The 23,363-nt window shown below is 43.6% G+C and overlaps 1 protein-coding gene across 33 annotated transcripts in view; it reads right to left on the minus strand.

Moving 5' to 3' along the window:
• The window catches only part of Cadps (calcium dependent secretion activator), a 479,644-nt gene that overhangs the window by 159,722 nt on the left and 296,559 nt on the right, over positions 1–23,363 (minus strand). For all 33 annotated transcript variants that reach the window (XR_013434504.1, XM_078038579.1, XM_078038583.1 and 30 more), the window contains exons 9-10: positions 16,171–16,237; positions 5,426–5,534 (exon numbers count right to left, since the gene is read on the minus strand). Coding sequence is in view for 32 of the 33 variants with exons in the window: in XM_078038579.1 (XP_077894705.1) it covers positions 5,426–5,534; positions 16,171–16,237 (176 nt within the window). In the remaining variant the exon portion in view is untranslated. The remainder of the gene's footprint in view (positions 1–5,425; positions 5,535–16,170; positions 16,238–23,363) is intronic.

A 23,363-nucleotide genomic window follows, 5' to 3' on the forward strand; every position in this document is an offset into this window, starting at 1 on the left:
TCACTTAGCATGACAGTCTCTGGATCCATCCATTTACTGGCAAATGCCATCATTTCATTCTTCTTTATGGCTGAGTAATATTCCATTGTGTATTTTCCTTATCCATTCATTTGCTGAAGGGCACCTCGGTTGGTCCCACAGTTTAGCTATTGTGAATTGTTACTCCTTTCTCTTTTTAAACACTCTCTTTACTTGGCTACCAGGAAAACTGATTTCCTCCCTGGCTGCTGTTTTTCTTGCTTACCTTGCTCCTCCTCATCCTGACCTTCAAATGTGGGAGCACCTTGGAGTTCTCTCCTTGTACCCCTTCTCCTCTTTATCTACGGCACTCCCACGATGCTACCTAAACTCTCAGTGCCAGGACTATGCTGAGTGAAGGTCCTCACGTTTCTTCCTGAGCCCTGAACCTTTTCCCTCAAGCTCCGGACTTGGGTGGCAGTGGCTTCCTGGACTTCTGCTTGGGGCATCTGATGGACATCCCAAGCCTGCCTTCTGCAACATGGAACTCCTAGTCTTTCTCCTTGACCTCCTCTCCATCTCAGGAAATGGGGCTTGTCTCTCCAGATGTTCAAGTTCCCAATCCAGGAGTCATTCTTCATGTTCTCTCTGGTTTCTCCCAAAGGGCATGGATGGACATTTCGATGATTCTACCTTCAGGACATTACCAGAATGTGGCTTCTTCCACCTCCAGTGACGCCACCCTGAATCGCACTGTAAACCCCTCTTATGGGTTATTTGAACAGCGTCCCATCTGATCTGTGTGATTCCAGCTCCTAGGATAGGCTGAGGCAGGAGGATTACGAGTTCAAAGCGAGCCTCAGCAACTTAGTGAGGACCTAAGCAACTCAACAAGACCCTGTCTCTAAATAAAATATAAAAAGGACTGGGGATGGGGCTCAGGGTTTAAGTGCTCCTGTGATTAATCCCTGGTACCAAAAAAAAAAAAAAAGCAACCCTAAGATATAAGTGCTAATATTCCCATTTTACAGATGAGAAAACCGAGTCATGCAGATATTGATAACTACCCTTTGGACCCAAAGCTAGCCTGGGAGCAGCAGAGCTAGGCTTCTAACCCCGACTATTTGGGTGCAGAGCTGATGGATGTTAAGTGCTGAGCTATAAGACACCAAGGACACACAGCAAAACCAACAAGGAGAGAAAGAGCAAAGCAGTTGAATGAGAGCCAAGAGAGGAAGACACAAAGGGAACAGATTACAGATGGGTGCCACCATGCCCAAAAGGAAGTTTTATTTCCAACACACACTTTATAAGAAATTCTGCATTGAGGGGCTGAGGATGCAGCTCAGTGATGGGGCACTTGCCTAGCATGCTTAAGGGTGGGCCATAATCAAGGCAGGATCAGTCAAAGCAGTGATTCCTGGGGCCGGACGCTGTAAATTTTTATAAGGTGGGACATTTCATGACCTCTCCATGGAGAAGACAGAGCACAGTCCCCCGGATGCTGACCTGCCAAGACCCAAGGACACATCTGAGAACGGAGAGAGGCAGACCAGGGGAGGGTGTATTGGCCAGCTCCCTGGGGTGGGGAGGGACTCCTTTCCAATAACTTGCACTAAATAAGTGTTCACTGTAGCCTATTTATGGCAGGGAAGGGGGTCTATATGAGTTGTCTAAGATTATTTTAGTTGCTCAACATACTGCACCATGGAATTATTTATTCTAAGTGAATGTCTTTTCACTGGATGATTACATAGCTTGGGGAAGTGAGACACTGTAATGCACTCTTCAAATCATTCCAGAGAAAGGTAAATAAAACATTTTCATTTTTTTTAGCTCAAAAGGAGGAGCTTCTAAGTGAGACATACACTCATTTAACAATTCCCCAAATTGACATTTTGAGGACCCTAAACAGGTGTAATTTATTTAGCACAAATTTATTTATTGGTGCCCAGGATTGAACCCAGGGGTGCTTACCCACTGAGCCACATCCCCAGTCCTTTTTATATTTTATTTAGAAACAGGGTCTCACTGAGTTGCTTAGGGCCTCGCTAAGTTGCTGAGGCTGGCCTCAATCTTGCAATCCTCCTGCATCAGCCTCCCAAGCTGCTGGGATTAAAGGTGTGTGCCACTGTGCCTAGCAGTACAGATGCTTTTGATGGGTGACCATCTGGATCCTGGGCTGAACCTAAGGCAAAGACATCCAGTTGCATTCTTCATATGGTAAAGAATGGGCAATGATGGTCACTAGTCCATTAACATCTCCACGAGTGGGTTCCATTAATAACCCGGGTAAGGGGTGGGAAAGGCAAAGATGGACCCTGATGTCCTCCAAGATTTGCATCCATCTTCCAAAGAGTGGTTGACTAGATCCCTCAAATCTCTGAGGACTTTGGCTAAATATGCAGGACTTAGATTTCTATCTGGTAAACTTTTTTTGCATGTAGGAATTACCTACAATGGTTATTTAAATATGAGAATTATTCCTTCTTTCTTTCTGGTTCATAGGTTAGAAGTGGGACTTAGGAAGTTTTATGTTTATTATTTATTTTTTATTTTGTTACCAGGAATTGAACCCAGGGGTGCTCAACCACTGAGCCCCAGCCCCAGCCCCTTTTTATATTTTATTTAGAGACAGGCTCTCGCTGAGTTGCTTAGGGCCTCTCAAAGTTGCTGAGGCTGCCTTTGAACCTAAGATTCTTCTTGTTTCAGCCTCCCAAATGGCTGGGATTACAGATGGGTGCCACCATGCCCAAAAGGAAGTTTTATTTTTGTCACGCACTTTATAAGAAATTCTGCATTAAGGGGCTGGGGATTCAGCTCAGTGATGGAGCAGGGCCTAGCATGCTTAGGGCCCTGGGTTCAATCCTTAGCACTGCCTAATAATAATAATAATAATAATAATAATAATAATAATAATAATTCTGTTAGACTTTTAAAAAAATGGCAGTTGTGAATATTAAAATCTTCACTTTCTATCAAACATTACAGTATTTCACTGCATAAGTATTGCAAATTTTATGCCATTTTTGTTTTACAAAAAGTGGGTGCAAGTCAAGAGTGGTGGTGCATGCCTGTAATCTCAGTGACCCGGAAAGCTGAGGTAGGAGGATTGCAAGTTTGAGGCTAGCATCCGGCAACTTAGCAAGGTCCTAACCAACTTAGTGAGATCCTTCTTCAAAATAAAAAGCAGTAAAAAGTCTGGGGATGTGGCTCAGTGGGAAAGCACCCCTGGGTCCAATTTCCAGGATTTAAAAAAAAAAAGTGGGGTGAGACCATTCTGTGAAGCTTTCTTTTAAAATTATTCTGGTGTTACTTTAAAAAAATCATTTATTATTTAACTTTGCTATAGATGAGGCTGTAGGGAATACTTGTGAATCTACGTTAATGCGGTGGCGACAGTACTTGGGAAATAAATAGGACTTGGCACGGAGAGAGGCAGGGAGGAGAGGCTGCTTATTATCCTCAGGAACATAATCAATTTACTTTCCACTTTTGTAAAGGAATTTATAAACTATATCTCATGGGATAATGTTTTAAAAAAAAAGAAATAAAAGAAGCTTTAAAAATATACTTGCACAGTTCTTCTTCCCGCATGTCCACAGAATAGCTCTCTCCCCAACTCTGCCTCCTCCTCTGCTGAAGGGAGACAGTCTTGCTTTCATCTGATAAATATCAACGATGGCTTGGCACCTAGCAAGTGCCATAAGGTGACCTGGGCTAGACCCCAAGTCCAAGCTCTATCATGAAGATGCCTTTGATGGCTCAGAATCTCAGGGGTTTTTTTTCCCCCAGCTAGAGAGTGGGATGGGGATCCAGGTCCCCCTCCACTTTGTGGGATTGTGGTCAGGACCAAAGCAATTGCAGAGAGGGAAAGAAGGCGCCAACTTAAGAGGAATTACTGTCCGAGGACGGTCTGAGTTTTCTTTCTCATACTGACCTTTCAGCTTCTTGCTTGAAGCTGCAGGTCTTAGAAATGACTGAGTCTATGAAGAGGACCCAGTGACTAAAGAAGGACCCAAACCATCGGGGAATGCCCGGATGGGGGATTTTGTAACTCTGGACCCCCTTCTTTCAAATGACAGGCTCTGTGAAATTTTTCATTTCAAACTCCAGCTCATGTTCATGATGAAGTCTTTCCAGGCAGAGCTTTGAATTCACGACCTCCGTGGTCAGCTCTGCCCTCAGACTCTGGTGAGAGGCCAGTTAACCTCAGGCAGTCCAAAGGGGTGGGGCGGATCCCTGTCTCCAAGTGGGCGGGGCCAAGCGGTCCCTGCCACACCTTTTCAGGTTAACACCCCATCTTCTTATAAACTCTTATTTTTTTTCTTTTCTGTGTATTTCATTGCATGTGGAAGAGCAATATGGGAGTAGAAAAAAAGGTTTTGGGCCAAATAATGCAGTATGGTTGGAAATGCTTGTGCAGATTTGGCATAAAAATAAACCTCTCTGGGAGAGGGCTGTTGGTGCTTGTGGTTCATTAATATGCTGAAATGATTTCGCACCCCCCACCCCCATTTTGAAGGTTCTTTGAGGCTGATTTCTATTCATTTTTTTCTTTCTGGGAAAAAGTTAAAATGGGTAGGGGGAGAGGTGTGAGGGGGCAGGATATAGAACTTGGGCAATGTAGAACTTACAAGAAATAACTACCATTTCTATGGTTCCCGTAATTACACGAGTCTTAGGAGCATCAATGTCTGTGTTTATGGATTGGTGTCTTTGGCAAAGAGACTATTAGGACTATTTTTTTTTTGCTTCTCTGAGTCCCGTTTGCTAACCTTGGTGAGTACCTGAATTCTAGCTAAGGTTATGTGGGTGTATGGAGGGTGGGTTCACTGGGTCACAAAGACATATCTGCCACTCACCACTGGTGAAAACCAACACGTACCAACAGATACACGAAATGCAATTTGGGGACTTCTTTCTCAGGAATACTTTTTAGCATCAAACGGCATAGTCTATATTTGATGTAGTTACAGGTACAGAATATAAAAACACAGCTGTTTTCTTTTGGGTTTTTAACCAGAGAATCCCTGTGTAAAACCCAATGTCCTGGCTGAGCATGGTGGCGCACGCCTATAATCCCAGTGGCTTCGGAGGCTGAGGCAGGAGGATTGTGAGTTCAAAACCAGCCTCAGCCATGACGAGGTGCTAAGCAACTCAGAGAGACCCTGTGTTTAAATAAAATACAAAAGAGGACTGGGGATGGGGCTCAGTGGTGGAGTGCCTCAGAGTTCAATTCCTAGTACCCCCTCTCCCCCCAAAATAACCCCCAACATCCTAGATGAGGATGGCATTTGATCAGCCAGGATGCAAACTCTAAAATGAGGACTGAAGCCATCAGGATCACCTGTGAAACCCTCTATAAACTGGATTCGTTGTGCCCAGCAAGTAGTTAAGTACCCGGCAAATGTTGATTTAAGGAGAGTGAGTTTGTGGCTTCATGGCCTTGAGGGTGGGCAGGTACCTGGCTGGGGGTCAGTGTAGTCCACAGTGTAGCCATCCAGTTGTAGAAGTTCCTGAGGCTCAGCTTTCTTCTCACGATAACTGCACATGGCAAATGTGTACTGACTGACCTGGGAAGGAAAAGCAGATTGTGAGGTTGTTCTTTTAAAGTCCATCTTCCCCAGAGAGACCCTCTCCATTTGACCACAGCCTCTCCCCTGAGGCTCTGGACTCAATAGCTAGGTTCAAATGAAGTTTGGCCACCTTCTGGCTGTGTGTCTTTGAGCAAGTTACTTAAGACTAGAGAGGTCCCCCATCACCTCATCTGTAGCTTAGGCATGATCTTAGCAACTACTACACTGGCTTATGGCGAGTATTGAATGGGTTCACACATGCATTAGAATCTGATCTTGGCACTTAGAAAGTACTTCAGAAGGGCACATTATTATCATCATCACTGTTCTAATTATACCTTAGTTAAGATATATGCAATTGCCATTTTTTTTGGGGGGAGGCGTTACCAAGGATTGAACTCAGGGGCACTTGACCACTGAGCCACATCCCCCACCTTATTTTGTATTTTATTTAGAGACAGGGCCTCACTGAGTTGCTTAGGGCCTTGCTAAATTGCTGAGGCTGGCTTTGAACTCCTGATCTTCCTGCCTCAGCCTCCTGAGCTGCTGGGGTTATAGGTGTGCACCACCATACCTGGCTCTTGCACTTGTCATTTTTGTGGAGCAAAGCTGGTTGAATGGAGGCAATTTGTAGGTTCTCCCTAATAAGACCAGGGCCCTGTCTGAGGCTGCCACACACACTTGCAGGCACAGGTGAGAGACCAGGCATTGACTCAGCCTTATTTAGCAGCATTTTAGTTGTGCAGGCCTATTCTCAGCATCAAGCTCTGCAGGTCTTTTTCTGCTCCCACCCTCACTGCAGGAGTGTTCTGGGTTGCTTCGGTCTTCCCTTCAACTCAGACAAGCACAGTTGTGACATGCTGTCACAAGCAATGAGCGCTCCATCGCTAGGTGCTGGTCACAGTGGAGCAATCCCCAGCCCCCGACGGCCTCTGTCACTGGTGCCCTAAGTGGCAGCCCTCACTCTGCCCGACGTGCAGTGTCCCTGCCAGGGCAGGGTGGGCGTGCAAGGCTGCGGGGCCACCTTCAGGACCCTGTCGTCCTGTCACCGTGCATCCAGACCCAGCCTGGATTCTCTCCCTCGGGCCCACCCCAACTGGCGGGTGAGCTTGCAGGCAGAGTTACCAGCCGTGGCTGTCAGATGTCACCCCCTTATTCAAGGAGACATTTTCGAAGTGAACTTTGATCCCAGCTGGGGACAATTTTAGTCTCCTCAATGGTGAGGTTAGTCTTTTTTTTTGTTTGTTTGTTTTAAAATGAAAATAAGAAATGGGTGTTCTTCAGCCTCATAAGCATCTCCCGGGCTGTCCGATCTTGAAATTCATGGAGCAGGATGAAAGGTGTTCTCAAAAATATGTTCCGGCGGGTTGGATTGTGTGTTGCTGCCCTCTGTTGGTTCCTGATTAAAACTTTACTTTCCCACTCAACTTTCCTTATAACACAGGAGTCCAAGAACCTGTTCCTGACGTTGTCAAGACCCTGATGGATCCTATGGGCAACAAAAGGTCAGATTCCAAGAGACACTTGGTAAGGGAACCTGAATTAATTTGCAGTAATAAACAGAATGACAACAACATCTCCTGCTTCTAAAATGCCAGGCATGAAAGACTCGACTCCTATTCCAGTTCCATAAGTCCCTGAGTTTCCATCTGATTTGTATTTTATTATTGCTTGAGAATTATGGAGTGTGGTAGGCTGGGGATCAAACCCAGGGCCTTATGCATGTGAGGCAAGCACTCTACCAACTGAGCTATAGCCCCAGCCCACTTTCTGTACTCTCAACTTATGTATTTATGTAAGCATCTTCTTTGTATTTTTGTACTAACATTCTAATATCGTGTAGCTCAGCGGGTCTATTTGCCTAGTAGATTATAAATCCTTTCAAGGTGGGACCCTGGGTTCCTGCATCTTGGTTCTCTTAAAAAAAAAAAAAAACCACAAAAGCTACCATATAATGGACATTCCCCAATTACATCTGATTGGTTCTAGAGAGGTGGACAGGTCAGTGACATTTCCCCTGAAGTTACATGTCACTCCAGGCACAGCACTTGGGGGTTCCAACCTGTGACTGGTCCTCTGGATGGCACACGGACAGGTCACCTGCAGATGGTGATCACAGATGCTGCTGAATGGTACAATGGGGATTTATGCCTGCTATTTCATCAGGCGACGTGAGAGATGATATAGTTCATTAATACGATTAGTCAGAGAGGTGCTAATATTCACTCGAGATTAGAAAAATATCACAACAGAAGGGTGTTATTACAAAATTCTTGCATTTACTATTACTGCACTGTTGGGGCTTTTTCCTTTTGGTTTTGGTGGCTTGCTTCTTGTCCCGCTGTCCGCTGCTGCCCTCTTCTGGCTAGACTGTGAAGTTGCGCCTGGCAAACTGATGGGAGTTTGGTTTCTTCAGATCTCTTTATAGAAGTAGGATTGATTTCTTTAGAAATAGGAGTTGATTTCCTAAGAGCGTTTTTTTTTTTTAAACTGAGGATCTGGAAATTTAGGACATAAAGGAGGGGAGAAGGATCTTTGACTGATTTTAATTTTTGCAAATTTGGGGGGAAACTTCATTTTTCTACAGCACTTGAAGGGAGGGGGCATGGCAAAGATTTAGGAACTTTTGCTTGTTAAATTTCCATAAGACTCACTAAGTGAAAGCAATTTTCAGTGAAATGCATACTTTTCTGTCACAGTAAAAGTTCTTAAAATTGCATTTTGATGAAAGGTTAATGAGATAATGCCAATATCATTGGCAGAGCTTAGAATGCATCTTAGAAGTCAGAGTCAGTCACCCCCTCCCCTGTCCCAGAGGCAGACGGGGAGAGGGAGGGAGCTCAGAGGAGAGCAAACCTCTCTGACAATGCCCTATAGAGAGAGGGCTTAAAGGACGAGGGTTTTGACAGCACTGGGATTTTTAGCTGTATATAACTTCTTGTAAAATCAAGGATGGGGTGTTGGGACTTCAGAATTTTTTTTTTTTTTTTGTACCAGGAATTGAACTCAGGGACACTTAACCACTGAGCGGCATCCCCAGTCCTGTTTTTGTATTTTGTTTAGACACAGGGTCTCACTGAATTGCTTAGTGCCTCACTAAGTTGCTGAGGCTGGCTTTGAACTCGTGATCCTCCTACCTCAGTCTCCTGAGCCACTGGGATTTCAGGCATGTGCCACTGTGCTTGGCAAGGATTTTTAAAATTTAATTTTTCTAGTACTGAGGACTGAATCACTGGGGATGCTCTACCACTGAGCTACCTCCACAGTCTTTTATTATTTTATGTATTTATTTATTTATTTTGCGGGGGGGGGAGGTTTACCAAGTTTCTTTATTTGAAGAAATGGTAGAAATTAAAGTACTTAAGTGGATATTTTGGTACAACTTGTAGAAAAGATAACCCCAATATGCATGCATTGCCTTGATGACCAGGGAGGTTATTTGGTGGCTATAGAGAAGTCAGTCTAAGGCTTAGCTCTCATTACCACTGTCTCCCAGGGTGTGCTTGTATTATGGTTGGGATGTGAGGTGTCCCCCAAAAGCTCACGTGTGAGACAATGCAAGAAACACTGAAAGATGAAATGACTGGGTTGTGAGAGCCTTAACTCAATTAGTAAATGAACCCTTGATGGGATTAACTGGCTGGTGGCTGGAGGCAGGTGGGTGTGGCTGGAGGAGGGGGCATTGGGGGTGTGGCTTTGGGGTCTCTATTTGTCTCTGGAGAGTGGAGTCTCTCTCTGCTTCCTGATCACCATGTGAGCTGCTTCCCTCCACCACACTCTTCCTCCATGATGTTCTGTCTCCCCTTGAGCCCCGAGGAATGGAGCCTGCTGTTCATGGACTGAGACCTCTGAAACTCTTAGCCCCTAGATAAACTTTTCCTCCTCTAAGATTGTTCTTGTCAGGTCTTTTGGTCACAATAGCAAAATTCTGATTAAAACAGCTTGTCAAAGAGATATTTTGTCACCCCAGATTGCACAAATTGGTTACATGGCCAACTCATTTCTTGATAATTGTCACCTGCTAATTCAGGTAAGGAGTCTCCATGAAGTCACACAAAGCTGGGGGCAATTTTGTCAGTGGCCAGTTTGTGCAGTCCCAGCAGTGACTGGCTGACACTTTTTTCCCAAGCACCAAGCACATTCCCTGGCATTCAGCCGAGTCTCCCAGTCCTCATGGCCTGGTTTCCTGACATCCTGAAGGAAGATTCGACCACCTGGTGGGGTCCCTCCTTGGTTCTGCAGCCCCATCCGTTTTCAGCATGTTAAGTTCTCGGCAAAGTTCTTCAAAGCCACATGATCACAGTCCAAGCAGTAAGACAGGAACAGGTCAGAGGCTTAGCGCTCCATGCAGATCTGGCAGTTGATGGTGGCCTCTGGGTCCCAGAGGTAGTTCTACTGCACCTGTGAGGTGGACACGGTCTACCTGGCTGGCAGCTGCAAGGCATATGGCTTGAGTCAGTTCAAGGGTGTTGTGCAGAGGTGGTGAAGGGCTGCTGGCTCTGAGTGGCTGGGGCTTGATGGAGCACCTGGTTGGGTCCCAACACAGTTGAAGCAAGAAACCTCAGGGACTCTCAGGAAAGAACATCTCTTTATTTTTCATTTTGAGACAGAGCCTTGCTAAATTGCTGAGGCTGGCCCCAAACTTCTGATCCCTCTTCCTCGGCCTCCCAAGCTGCTGGGTTACTGATGTGTGCCACTCACTGCACCTGCTGGCTGTTGGGACTTCTGAGGGGATGGCCATAAAGGCTTTATTGGAAGGGTGGCTGAACCTGTGATTCACAGGGACCCCTTTAGCTCTTTGCCAGATACCTGTTTAAAGTAGAAAAAGGTGACCTGCAGCCTCCTGCGGCCACCTGCCGTAGTGCATTGTGTGTGTTGGGGTGGGGGAAAGTTTCGAATAGGTAGAGTCTTTAAGTCAGACCAATTGGATCAGTTTCTCAGGTCAGGGGGCTGGGCCTTACCTCAGGGTAGAGTGCGTGACCTGGAGGCCCTGGGTTCTAAGGCCAGCACTAAAAACCAGAACACACCCCCCCCACCAAAAAAAAAAAAAAAGCAAAACAAACTTGGGTCAGGGTGAAGTTTAAGAGTTTACATTTTTATAATTGTCTCAGTCATTTCTATTTTTTTTTTTTTTTTGGTACTGGGGATTGAGCCCAGGGATGCTTAACCACTGAGCCACATCCCCAGCCCTTTTGATTTATTTAGAGACTTGCTGAGTTGCTGGGGCTGGCTTTGAACTTGGATCTTCCTGCCTCAGCCTCCTGAGCCATTGGGATCATGTCTCAGATGTTTCTTAATGTATACTTATATTTGAGATTCACCATTCTAATATATAGGATCTATCCAAAACCTTTAAGATTGCCTCTGAGTTACCAGGGTATTTATCAAGCACAATCCAGTTGTGATTTAATAAGGTTGGCCCTTTATTGTCTCTGAAGTTCCTTCCCCTTCTGTCTATAAAAGATTAAAATACTTGGATGTATAACTTAACAGTGGGATACATTTTTTTTTCTAAATTCCCTATTCTTGCTGTTCCTTGAGAATTAATCAGCGGTTGCTTTTACTGGCTCTGGTTACCAGTTTTTCCCAAAGTCCATATACATGTATTTTAGAAATGAGTTCTTTATTATGGCTCATTTGCTCTTTTAGTAAATACTTAGGTATTGTGTTCATTTCAGGAAAATAAAGATGCAGAAACCCAGACATGATTTCTACCCTTGTGTCAAGCACAGACATTAATCACATTATTTCAGACTAGTGTTATTTTCATGGTGACAAATAATAACAGGAGAGGTCCGTGTTTTAGGAGTCTTGTTATGGAAATTAGTTCCTAAGCCAACATGGTGGAAATTTGGGTCTACTTTTTCTTCTGTTAGGTGCAGACTCTGTTCTAGTGCTTATCTCTTTGACTCACTTTGAGTTGAGTTTTGTGCAGGGTTAGAGATAGGGGTTGGATTTCATTTTGCTACATATGCATTTCCAGTTTCCCCGGCACCATTTGTTGAAGAGGCTATTTTTTCTCCAATGTAAGTTTTGGTACCTTTTTATGGTATGAGATAACTGTATTTATGTGGGTTTGTTTCTGTGTCTTTTGTACCATTGGTCTATGTATCTGTTTTGGTGACAATACCATGCTGTTTTTGTTACTGTGGCTCTGTAGTATAATTTAAGCTCTGGTAAGGTACTGTGAGACCTGAGGATATGGCCTGCCTGGTGGCTGGACAAGGTATTCATAAAGTAGTTGAATGAACCAAGATTTGAGGATGGACAAAATTTTTATGGTATGAGGCACCCAACTGCTGGAGACTAAGGACCATTTGTAACGTGATGTGGTTGTGAACAAAGGATTATAACATGTCAATCCCAGACTCCTGACTGACGTCAAGAAGGCCATCTGGCGTGGTAGAGGAGGCGCGTTTTTGGAGCTGTACAGACTGGATTTGATTTTCAGACCCATTAAGTTTCTACAAGCTGTGTAACCCCAGACAGTTCAAATAATTTTGCTGTGACACAGTTTCCTTATCTTTAAATGGGTATGAGTTTTTGGTAGTGTTGGGGATCGAATCCAGGGCCTTGTGCATGCTTGGGTTCAACACCCCTCTGATGATGTCCTTTGTCCCTGGCTAGAAGGATACCTCTTTATCAACCATCATTTTCTTCCCCTAGTATTTGAATTAGGCAGGGATCTCATGTAGGAGGATTTAACTACTTGTATGTAAGAAACACTAAAGTAGACTGTTGGGCGGGGGATACTGATATTGGATGTTCTCTCTTTCTTTTAGGGTTTTCAAACCACTTCCTCTGTATTAAATTTTTTATTAATATTTATTTATTTTTTATTTTGGTGGACACAGTATCTTTATTTTACTTTATGTGGTGCTGAGGATCGAACCCAGTGCCTCACACATGCTAGGTGAGTGCTCCACCTGTGAGCCACAACCCAGCCCATATATTAAATTTAATGTTTAAAATCACAAGTATTTTGGGAATTATGGGTTGCCAACTCTATAAAATAGATTGCATAAGACATAACATCTGAACTGAGAGGAACAAAGATACAGAAAGTCATTTGGGTCAATAACTATTCTATTTCATGTTTTTTTTAATAATGTCCCCCCAACATATCCCACTGAGGCTGCCTGGGAGACCAGGGCAGATTTAGGGGAGTCTGCTCCCTTCCCAGCTCCCACACCTTCTCACAGATTTGACCAGACTAGGTCTTCTAGTTTCACTTTAGCATTTTGAGTGTCAGTGTGGCTAAAAACAAAACAAAACAAAACTAGAAATCATTGTCATGTCCAACAAATGATATTCTTCACTGCATGCAGCTATTGGAGGGCCTATATTCACTGCCTGGACGGCCATTCATTTTTCAAACAACCTAGCCCATTTTTGCTTCCTCTGAATTGGGCCAGGATGGGTGACCTTGAACTTGTCTCCTGCAGCCCTGTTGTCAACTGAGGTTATTTTAAAGGGAGTGGGTTTTTTTTCTCGTTATCATTTTGATATAGTGCTTTTCAATGGGATCACATAAACTGGGGAGAAGAAAAAAAAAATGGAAAAATCTCCCAAATTATACAAACGCTATTTTTTAGGTAGGCCACCAAAATTGGATTTAGGCATTGTTGCAATAAATAAATAGGGCAGAGATGGAGGCAGAAGACCTGAGTTCTCATACAGGCTCCCCATTAGCTTGGTGATGATGGGGCTGTCATTTCACCTCTGCAGGTCCCTGAGGGTGTAAGGGAGGAATTTGATGTAGGTTGAAATGGGATATTTAACCTGGGGGATGGAGGCACCCAGTGCACCTCAATGGCTCTTCAAAATGAATCAGAATCTGACTTGCATGAAAAAAAACCTCACAAAATCCTGAAATTCATCTCTTCTGCCTTTCTAGGAAAACCGCCGAGCCTTAGATGCCCTTTTATGATTTTCAGAAGTGAGCACACAGCTTGCTTTGGAGCTACTGTGTGATTCTCATCTTCTCTTGGAGGAAGGCTCAGTGTGAAGGGCCTAAAACATCTGTGTTCCAGTTGCACAGCCTAAAAAAAAAAATCCTTCTCTCCTTCTCGGTCCAGCACAGATTGCACAGACACGGCTCTGCTGAGATTTTTGGCCCATTTCCTCTTGCTGTTTTCCTAAAGAGTTTCCCCCTCTAAAGTCTCTTCCAAAGTAAGAGATCAGCGAAGTCTTCTAAGCACTTTGTCATTGGGAAGATTCCTGGTGGAAAGTCACGCATCCCGTGGAGCATTTGCTGGTGGCCTCAGGGTGGAGGGGAGATCCATGCCATGGGACAAGGGTCACTTGTCCAGTTCCTCTGGGAAGATGTCTCACCCACTGTCCAGGCCACGTGCTCTGTCTTTTCTCAGAACCAGCCAGGCATTGCCTGAGTTCTTCTTCTCTCTGTTTCTTCCTGTTCCTCCCAACAGGTCCTGGATGCCCATAGCAGACACTGGCTAGGAAGTGTGTATAGGTGTGGTGGCAAAGGGAAGGCCAGAGGTGAATCAGAAACAGAACTGGTCTTGAAATAGCACAACGCCTACTAGGGGAGGCCAGGCACCCTCCCAAGGGATTCTAAGAGAAGGTGCTTTGCCAAAAGTACAGGAAGCACCGAGGGGCAAGAATTACCCCATCCAGCACTGCTTCTTTCCATGGCCTGTCTCCCTATTTACACTGTGCTGTCTTTAAAGCAGACATTGGCTGTTTTTGCCTACCCAGCGCCCATTCTGGGCATCCTCAGTTTGCACTGGAAATAGCCCACTAGGATCATCAGTCAAAATGCAACCCCTTCCCCTTGCTAAAAGTCAGGTGCATGACCAACACTGGATCAATCTGATTCTCTCTGGAATTTGACCCTCCAGTGGAGTGATGCAGAATAGAAAATGGTCAGAACCCATTTGACCTAGGACCACACTCGTGACATCCTGGACTTCAGCTTTTTCAAGAATCCTGGGTGCCACCTGCAACCCTTCTAGTACATTCATTTCTTTCTTTCTTTTTTTTTTTTTTTAAAAAAACTTAATTAGCTGAGTCTATTTCTGCTGTTTGTATATTAAAAACCCTAACCGATGGCCTTTCTGGAAGTGAGACCAGACTTCTTAGTTCTTGTCTATGTCCTCTCAATGTGCCCTGCACAAAGCAGGGGCTCAATAAGTATTGGTAAGTTGACAGACTGATGGAACGCATCTCAGAATGGAATGTCTTCTGTGGCTTAATTAAGGGTTATTTTGGGGGATGGGGGACCATTCCCAAATTTTCCTTCTGGCTAATTTACTTTATGGTTTTGCTTTACCTTGTAGCAATTATGAAAGCAAAGATGGCATCTTGCTTATAAGCAGAGAGCTACATTTTGCTTTAGTGGAAGAGCAAGTATTTGAGTAGTAGAAGAGTGGAAGTTCAGGGTTGGTGGAACTTTCAAGGTCACTTAAACCTAGAAGGGTGCTGCTTTATAGTGAGATTTCATGATTGGTAGTATTCTCAGTGCTAGCCAAGTAACCCAGTGAGCCCCACTTGTCACTGAATTACAAGCTGGCTCACTCTGTGAGGTCTTTCCAAGTACAGCTTACATTAAAAGTTTGCAAACCAAATGGCAGTGTATATACTCTGGGGGAGTCTGCAAATTAGAAATAAATAATGGCGAATTCTTTGTAACTAAAAGATCCTGATACAAAAAATAATTTTTTTTAAAAAGGCTTTTCAAGGATACACCATTACTATTTCTGAAAAACTTCTGTCTTAGAAACAACACTCAAGAGAACCAAGATAGTCTTTTTATATTACCATGTATCATTAATAGCAATATATGCATCTGCCTCAGTAGCTATAGATGCACAGGTGTTCCTCATAGAATTGTTCTTTTTATTTTGGTACTAGAGATTGAACCCAGGTGTGCTTAACCACTGATCCACATCCCCATCCTTTTTCAGATTTTCTTTAGAGATAGGGTCTCACTGAGTTGCTTAGGGCCTCGCTAAGTTGCTGAGGCTGGCTTTGATCTCGAGATCTTCCTGCCTCAGCCTCCCAAGCTGCTGGGATATCAGGACGGCATTGTTAATAATAACCCACATTGAGAAAGCCCAGAAGTCCATCAAAAAGGGAAAATTCTACAGGGTACGGATCCAGAACTAAATGCGGATGGAGCCAGAGCTATATGTGTAAATGTGGAAAAATGTCTATAATAGCTGGTATGAATAAGTTGTGGAGACACAGAAAGACTTCGGTTAGCTTTGATCTGGAAAAAAATATTTTATCAAACATGCTTATGGGGGCATTGCTGAAGACTTTTGAAAGCCCCCTCACCAAGAGAGTGAAGTATTCTCCTCCAGATAATTCCAAATCGAATCTATTAAATAATATGTATTGTTAGAATGAAAAAAAAATAACAGGCATTCCTTGATTTTTTTTTAAACGTTAAAGTGATACAAAAAGGAAAAAGAACAAGAGGGAGCCTTCTAGGTATTAGAAATGTTCTGTTTCCTTCTTTGAATGATGGATACATCATCTGTAAAAATTTATCTAGCACAATGTTTGAGCTTTGTGTCCTGTATGTAAGCTACACCTCAGTGAAAAAGCATTCATTCTTCCTCGCACATCTTTATTGCGGATAGCTCTTAAGACTGAGTTAAAGAGTTACCTGCACCAACACAAAAAACCTTTTCTTCCATCTCTTCCAGACATTCTTACCGATGGCCCATAAATACCTAGGGGAAAGAGAAAGACCAGAGCCGCATTAATGTGTGAGTGAGAGTACAGGAGAACACACTTTACCAGGAAGCCTGGTGCTCCTTCACCGGAAATGCAGAGCCCAGAAGCAGAATGCAGATTTAGGAGCTCTAGATAGTAGAGAACAAGGAGCAGCAGGCCGGGTTCACTTCCATGGACAGGAGGAGCTGTGTCCCAACATCAGACTTGAATCAGATGCATTGACTGATCCTAGAAAGCACCTTGGAAAACCACCTGGTGACTTAATGTGTTTATGTGCTAAAAAGTCTTTTAGGTAGGGAATTTCCTGAAAGATATTGTGCAAGGCTAGGGTGTGTGTTGGGGTGGAGTGCAAAATCTCACAATTCCGCCTGTGTCACCTCTTGCCAGGCGTCCTTCAGGAAAACCTTCCCTTGCTATCGTTTGCTCTAATTCTGGCATATTACAGGAAGGAAGTTCCATACCAACGCAGGGCATCTCCCTTTTCCAAATGTTCTTCTGTTGGTGGAAATTTGTCTTTATATAGAAAAGTGAGATAAGAAGCAATGTTAAAAACTATAGAGGCATAGCTCAAAGTACTCTGGAGATTTTCAGATCACTATTACCAATTCCCCATTGGGCATGTGGACCCTGCATATTGACCTGGAAGTGATAAAGGAGGTGAGCCTGGCCCTTAGCAGACTCTCCAGGTTGAAGGGAGGAGAGAGATCTGGTGACACTCAGATACATCCAAATTCTCCAGTTGCACAACTGGCATCACCTGCTAACACACACCTACTGGACGACTTCTAAACCTTCATTCACCTAGAAGCAGACTGAATTTCCATTTTTGGAACATAAGGAAGAATGCACCTAAATAAAATTTTGACTGTCTGATTTGTTTTAGGGGCTCTTAGGCCCTCCCTGCTTGCCCCCCACCCCATGCCCCTGCAAAATCTACTCAGAACATCAAGACAGAAACCTGGGAGTCATCCCGAGTCCCTTTGTTTCCTCATGCTTATTCCTCAGTTTCCAAGTGCAATGGATTTTCTACCTTCTGGAAAACTCTATCTGCTGGAAAGTTTCTCCATGGCTCAATCTTCCACTTCCCATTTCCACGATTCTAGTCCCTATCCATGATTTTTGCTTCTGTGGACAACAAAATAATCCTATTAATTAGTTTCAGGCACACAGGAAGGATTTCCATCCTGTTCCTGACCATGAGATGAACCCTACCATCTGCAAATTCTCTTACATCAATTCCCTGTGCAAACTCTCTCAGTGGGTCTCCCCTGTCCACATGCAAGAGCCCCAAATGATGGCCTCTCACTTTCCACTCTCATGGCTTGGCCCACATCTGTCTACCTATTGTATGATTTACTTGATGCTTTTTCTTTAAATTGACTTACCTAACATGAATTGATTTATTTTGAATGGAAATTTTATGGCATAGACTCGACACACCATATAGCAGACATTAGAATGCCTAAGTACTTATTTAATGCATGCTAGTCTGCATGTCACTGAAATGATCTTATGTATTGTGGGTGGCACAAATACTTGGGGGACTTCAGCTTAGAGGGATCAGGTCTAGCATCTTGCCCTGGGACAAAATACTCTTCATTTTGTACACCTGCTCATTTCGCCAGACTCAATTTGCCTGGGCTTTATTATCTGGGATTCCTGACCACACAGAATGTTTCACATCTGGTAACTCTGCCATCTTGCTGGTCCTCATGCTAGGGCTTATATTTTTCCTGAATTTAAACCGTCACCTCCATGTCACCTCTGGGACATGTGGATAACATTCCTCTGCTATGATTTCATCATATTTATTGTCTCTCTGGGACTGCTAGCTCTTTGAGGGCAGGAAGCCTGGTCCTTCTTTCTAAATTCCTGGCATAGAGTCTTGTTTTTCCTTCTCAAATCCTATGGGTTCCTGATAGTGGGTAAGTGGTTGATGTCTGTTTGTTATGGGCTGTTTGTTACATTTCATTTGATTTTGAGTGCTATGCTTTTGAGAAACCAGAGCAATCTTTATAAATATTTTGATGAGATTTTAAAACGCCGTCTATAAACATGCAATCCATCACCGTGCTTTTTGTGCTTTCCTTCCAAAGTATATCCCACCTCTTTCCAGCCCCAATGCGAGTCCCAGTCAAGTCACACCATCCTCATGTGGACCATGACAGAGGCCTCCTTTCTTTCCCCCTTAATCTTGCCCCCATGCTGCATTCATTACACAGTAGCTGGACTGATTTTTCTAAAAGGGTAAATCAATACACTCATTTTAGTTAAGGATGGAAGGGTTTTTGCAGGGGAGGTACTGGGGATTGAACTCAGGACTCAGAAGCACTCAAACACTGAGCCACATCCTGTATTTTATTTAGAGACAGGGTCTCACTGAGTTGCTTAGGGCCTCACTTTTGCTGAGGTTGACTTTGAACTCGAGATTCTCCTGCCTCAGCCTCATGATCTGCCGGGATTATAGGCATATACCACAGTGCCTGGTCACAATTACATTTCTATTTAAGATGATCACATCAGCTGCTGGGTAGAGAATGCCCTGCAGGTGGAAGGGGCAAGACAGAAAATGGAGAGACCAGGGGGAGACAGTGGCAGGGGATCAGGCAAGAACAGATGGGGGCTGGAGTGAGGCTGAGGTTCACCATCCAGCATGGCTGGATGGCTGGAAAGTTTATTAGCCCCAAGCTACTGCCAAGGCCAACTTCCAATGTCATTTCATGGAACACCTAGCTGTTCTGATCAGTATTCTTAGCCTTTTTGAAATAATAATGACTTCATGGCAGAAATGGACACAAAAGATATATTATGGTTTGGATGTGCTGTGTGTATCATTTTATGTGTGAGATGATGCAGGAGCATTTGGAGGTGAAATGATTAGATTATGGGAGTTGCAACCTAATCAGTAGTTGATCCAGTGATATGGATTAACCAGGTGGTAGCTGTAGACAGGCAGGGTTTAGTTGGAGGACAGTCATAGAAGGTGTGCCTTTGGGGTTTATACTGTATCTGGTGAGTGAAGCCTCTGTCTCTCTGCTTCCTGATCATGTCCTGAGTTGCTTTCCTCCTCCACACTGTTCTGCCATGAGGTTCTGCCTCATCTTGAGATCCAAGGAATGGACTGAGACCTCTGAAACCATGAGCCAGATAAACTTTTCCTTCTCTAAAAACTTGCAATCCTCCTGTCTGAGCCTTCTGAGCCACTGGGATTACAGGCATGTGCCACTGTGCCCGGCTACCTTTCTTGTTGCTCTGTAGAACAAGGGCAGCTATGGCTCCTTGCTCATGGGGTTGTTGTGAGGAGTCAATGAGATAGCACTTGTGAAATATAAGCATGAGTTAGGGTAAGAGGTAGATACATAATAAATATTAATTTAGTATGAAATATCTGTGTCCAAAGAAAAAATGTATAATTAGCAGTAAATAATCATTAAATCGGTTAAAAAATCTCTTCAGACTTTTATACACAGGGAAGTATATTATATAAATATCAAATTAAGAATATGGGGGCTGGGGGGTAATAGCTCAGTGGTATAGCACTTGCCTAGCATAGGCCTTGGGTTTGATCCCCAGCATCTTAAAAAAGAAAAGAAAATGGGAAAAACTTTTGTATTTTGATTAATAAATGGCTGGTATGATCATAATAGTCTCATTCTCTTCCAGAATTTTCTCTTGCAGCTACTAACTATTTACCCTTTCCACTTACCTTGTGTCTACATAACAGGGTTCACAAGCCACAACATCTAATGAATGGGTTTATAGATTTCATTGATGAGAATGGAAGTAGAGAAAAAGGAGTTCACTAGAAACCACAGGATGGGATTCAGATTGAATCATTACCTTGTCCTTCATCCTGGCATTGACATGATTTTATGATGCTCACAGGAGGGGTTAAGGGCTCAGAGATGGAGCCACGTTGCATGAGGGTCCCTGCAACCTTGAACAAATTAGTAGACTTATCCTGCCTCAGTTTTTCATCCATACAAAGGGGATAATGCTAGTACCCCATTATGATGATTATGAAAATAATATTGTACTGCTGTAATACATAATTATAACCATGGTACCTATTTGAAAGGTGGAAAGGATTAAAGCACAAATACAAAATCCTTGGACTAATACCTCCCAGAAAGCACAGAGTTACTACTAACTACCTTGCTGCGCTACTATTCTTATTTCACAGTTGAGGAAACTGAGGCTGAGAAAGTTAAGTCACGTGTGCAGGGCTGGTGAGTGGTACGGCCAGAAGCTAAACTCAGAGCCGTCTGATTCTGAAGCAGCCTCTCCCCCATGAGCTTCCTCTTTCCATTCTGGATGATAAACTTGGGTTTCTTCATTGAATAAAGAACATGGAGGTAGATAGAGAGAAGATGACTTCTGGGGACCAAGGAACAGGTAGAAGAAGCAAGAAGCTCTGGGGTGCTATTGCATAGTAGGGTGACTATAGATAATAATTGTGTACGTATATATATTTCAAAGAATTAGAGGAAAGGATTTTGAATGTTTTCATCATAAAAATGTGATAAGCAGTGATACCTTACTTTAAGCATTACATAATGTTATGGTTTGGATGTAGAATATTCCCTAAGAGCGTGTGTTGAAGACTTGGTCCCCAGTGCATCAACATCCAGATCCTGCAGGTGGGGATTTTGAGAAGTGATTGAATCATGAGGACTCTAACTCATTAGTAGATCAATCCATTTGATAGATTAGTGGTTTGACTGGACTATTGAGAGAAGGTGGAAAATATAGGCAGGTGGGGTGTGGTTAGATGAAGTCAGTCACTGAGTGGGAGTAACATTGGGGACTATATCTTGTCCCTGGCCTCTTTCTTTCCTTTCTTTCTCTCTCTGTTTTCTGGCTGCCATGAGTAGAACAGCTCTCTTCCATTTTACCCTTCCGCCATGATGTTTTGCCTCACCTCAGGCTCAAAGGAATGGAGTCAACCAACCATGAATTGAAACCTCTGAAATCATGAGCCAAAATAAACCTCTCCTAGGAGATTTATGGAGCAACATAGGGGCTTTTGAGAAAGGGTCTTTCATTTTTCTTTTTTTTTTTTTCAGGGGGTGGGTAGTGGGGGGTTGATCTCAGGGATATTCAACCACTGTGGCACATCCCCAGCCCTATTTTATATTTTACTTAGAGACAGGGTCTCACTGAATTGCTTAGGGCCTTGCTTTTGCTGAGGCTGGCTTTGAATTCGCGATCCTCCTGCCTCCTAGGAGAAGAGATTTATTATATTCTTGTCAGATATTTTGGTTACAATGACCAAAAGCTGTCTAACCCATACAATGTATACCAGCACTGAAGCATTACATGGGATTCGGTAAATATGTACAATTTTATGTTTTTATGGATTCTTTAAAAATAAATTCAAATTTAAAAAATTTTAGAAAATGAATGGCTATTCATCTTTTTCTGGTTAAGAGCTTCTGAAAGAAAAAGCTGATGGGATCTGAGAAACCCTACATCAGTTCTCCTTGGGAAAGTCCCACTGTCTCTGGGTGAGGGTGGGGCTTTCACTCTGAGGTTTTCCTGGGGATTTTTTGCGACCATGGCACATGCCAGAAGGTGTGGAAACCAAGAAGAGCTGAGAGCTGCAGGGCCCTGGTTCCGTAGTCAGGGCTGGCTCTGCATTTGCTCGGGTTGAAACATGTTTGTCGAACAGAATGTGCGGTACCTGGAGCAGATGGCAGTTCTGTGGTTGCAGACACACAGGTGGCTCTCCCTTTGAGCACCTCTCCCTGCAGCCTGATCTCTCTATGTGTACCCTCGACTTTCTCTTTGGATTGTCTGGAGATTCGGAAATTTGGATTTGTCTTCGATAAATCCGCATTCCAGTATTGTGCATGGCAGTTGGGTCTACTGATTATATCTCAGACTGGGGGCAATACCTAAGTGTGAATTAATTCTTTTTCTCTTTCTTTCTTTCTTTCTTTCTTTCTTTCTTTCTTTCTTTCTTTCTTTCTTTCTTTCTTTCTTTCTTTCTTTCTTTCTTTCTTTCTTTCTTTCTTTCTTTCAATTGGAGATGGACACATACCTTTATTTATTTTTATGTGGTACTGAGGATGGAACCTCAGTGCTAGGCAAGTGCTCTACCACTGAGCCCCAACCCCAACCCCAGCTTCTAAGTTGGGATTCTGTTCCTGCCATTAACTCTCCTTTGGCTTACCTGCCCTACTCTTCAGTTTTCTGAGCTGTTAAATGGGAATAACATAACACACAGTATCACAGGGTGGTTGAGAAGATTTATGGAGTTTATGTGACTCCAGGGTTTAGTGCAGTGAGATCCCAGAGATGTCAATCCTTCCTGTTGCTATGTTCATGTTCATAGCAGCAGAAATGGTAGCCGTGGTAGAAAGAGCACAGAGCTATCAATTTTATAAAGGGTTCACTTTGGGACTCCTTATTTGAATTTATATTTGGCTTTTGGGTGTACATCTGTTGGGAAATCAAACAAGATTTGGTTTTAGAGCTCTGAGTCATATTTTACACCCCAATTCCAATCTATCCTTTTCTTGTAGCATCTTATGAAAGCCATGCCAATGTGTCATTGGCATCTCTGTCATTTGCCGAGGGTATCTGAGCTATGTGAGAGGGAGCTAGCGAGGACTAAAAAGAGAAGAGGAAGACGGGTTTGGGTTGAACTTATATCCTAGAGTTTTGAATCCCCCAAAGTCACTGAGTGATGAAGGACTACCCTGTCCTCAGTGTCCCTCTGCCCTGGAGCAATGTGTCAGGTAAGCACCGTGGTAATGCTTGTAACTTTTTATTTGTATACATACACATACACACAGACACACACACACACACACACACACAAGGACAGTCTTGGTTTGTGTGGTGTTTGTGAACTTCATATGGCAGCATAGATCTGCTCATTAAGCATCTACTGTGCTTAGCACCCGCCTCACACATGGTGGGTGCTTAGTAACTACTCATGGAGAAAATGGCTTATGGTGCGTGTTCTTTTAGGATGCCTTGGAATGAGCATCATCAAGTGCAGGGAAAGGACATTTTCCAGAATCATCTGCTCCTGGCACTTATGCAGGTCAGGATGGCTGAAGGGGACATGGAAACCAGAGATGGGCCAACATTTCATCGTCAGGGGACCTGAAG

Source organism: Ictidomys tridecemlineatus, chromosome 2 (genome assembly GCF_052094955.1).
Source record: "Ictidomys tridecemlineatus isolate mIctTri1 chromosome 2, mIctTri1.hap1, whole genome shotgun sequence".
NCBI classification, from domain to species: Eukaryota; Metazoa; Chordata; class Mammalia; order Rodentia; family Sciuridae; genus Ictidomys; species Ictidomys tridecemlineatus.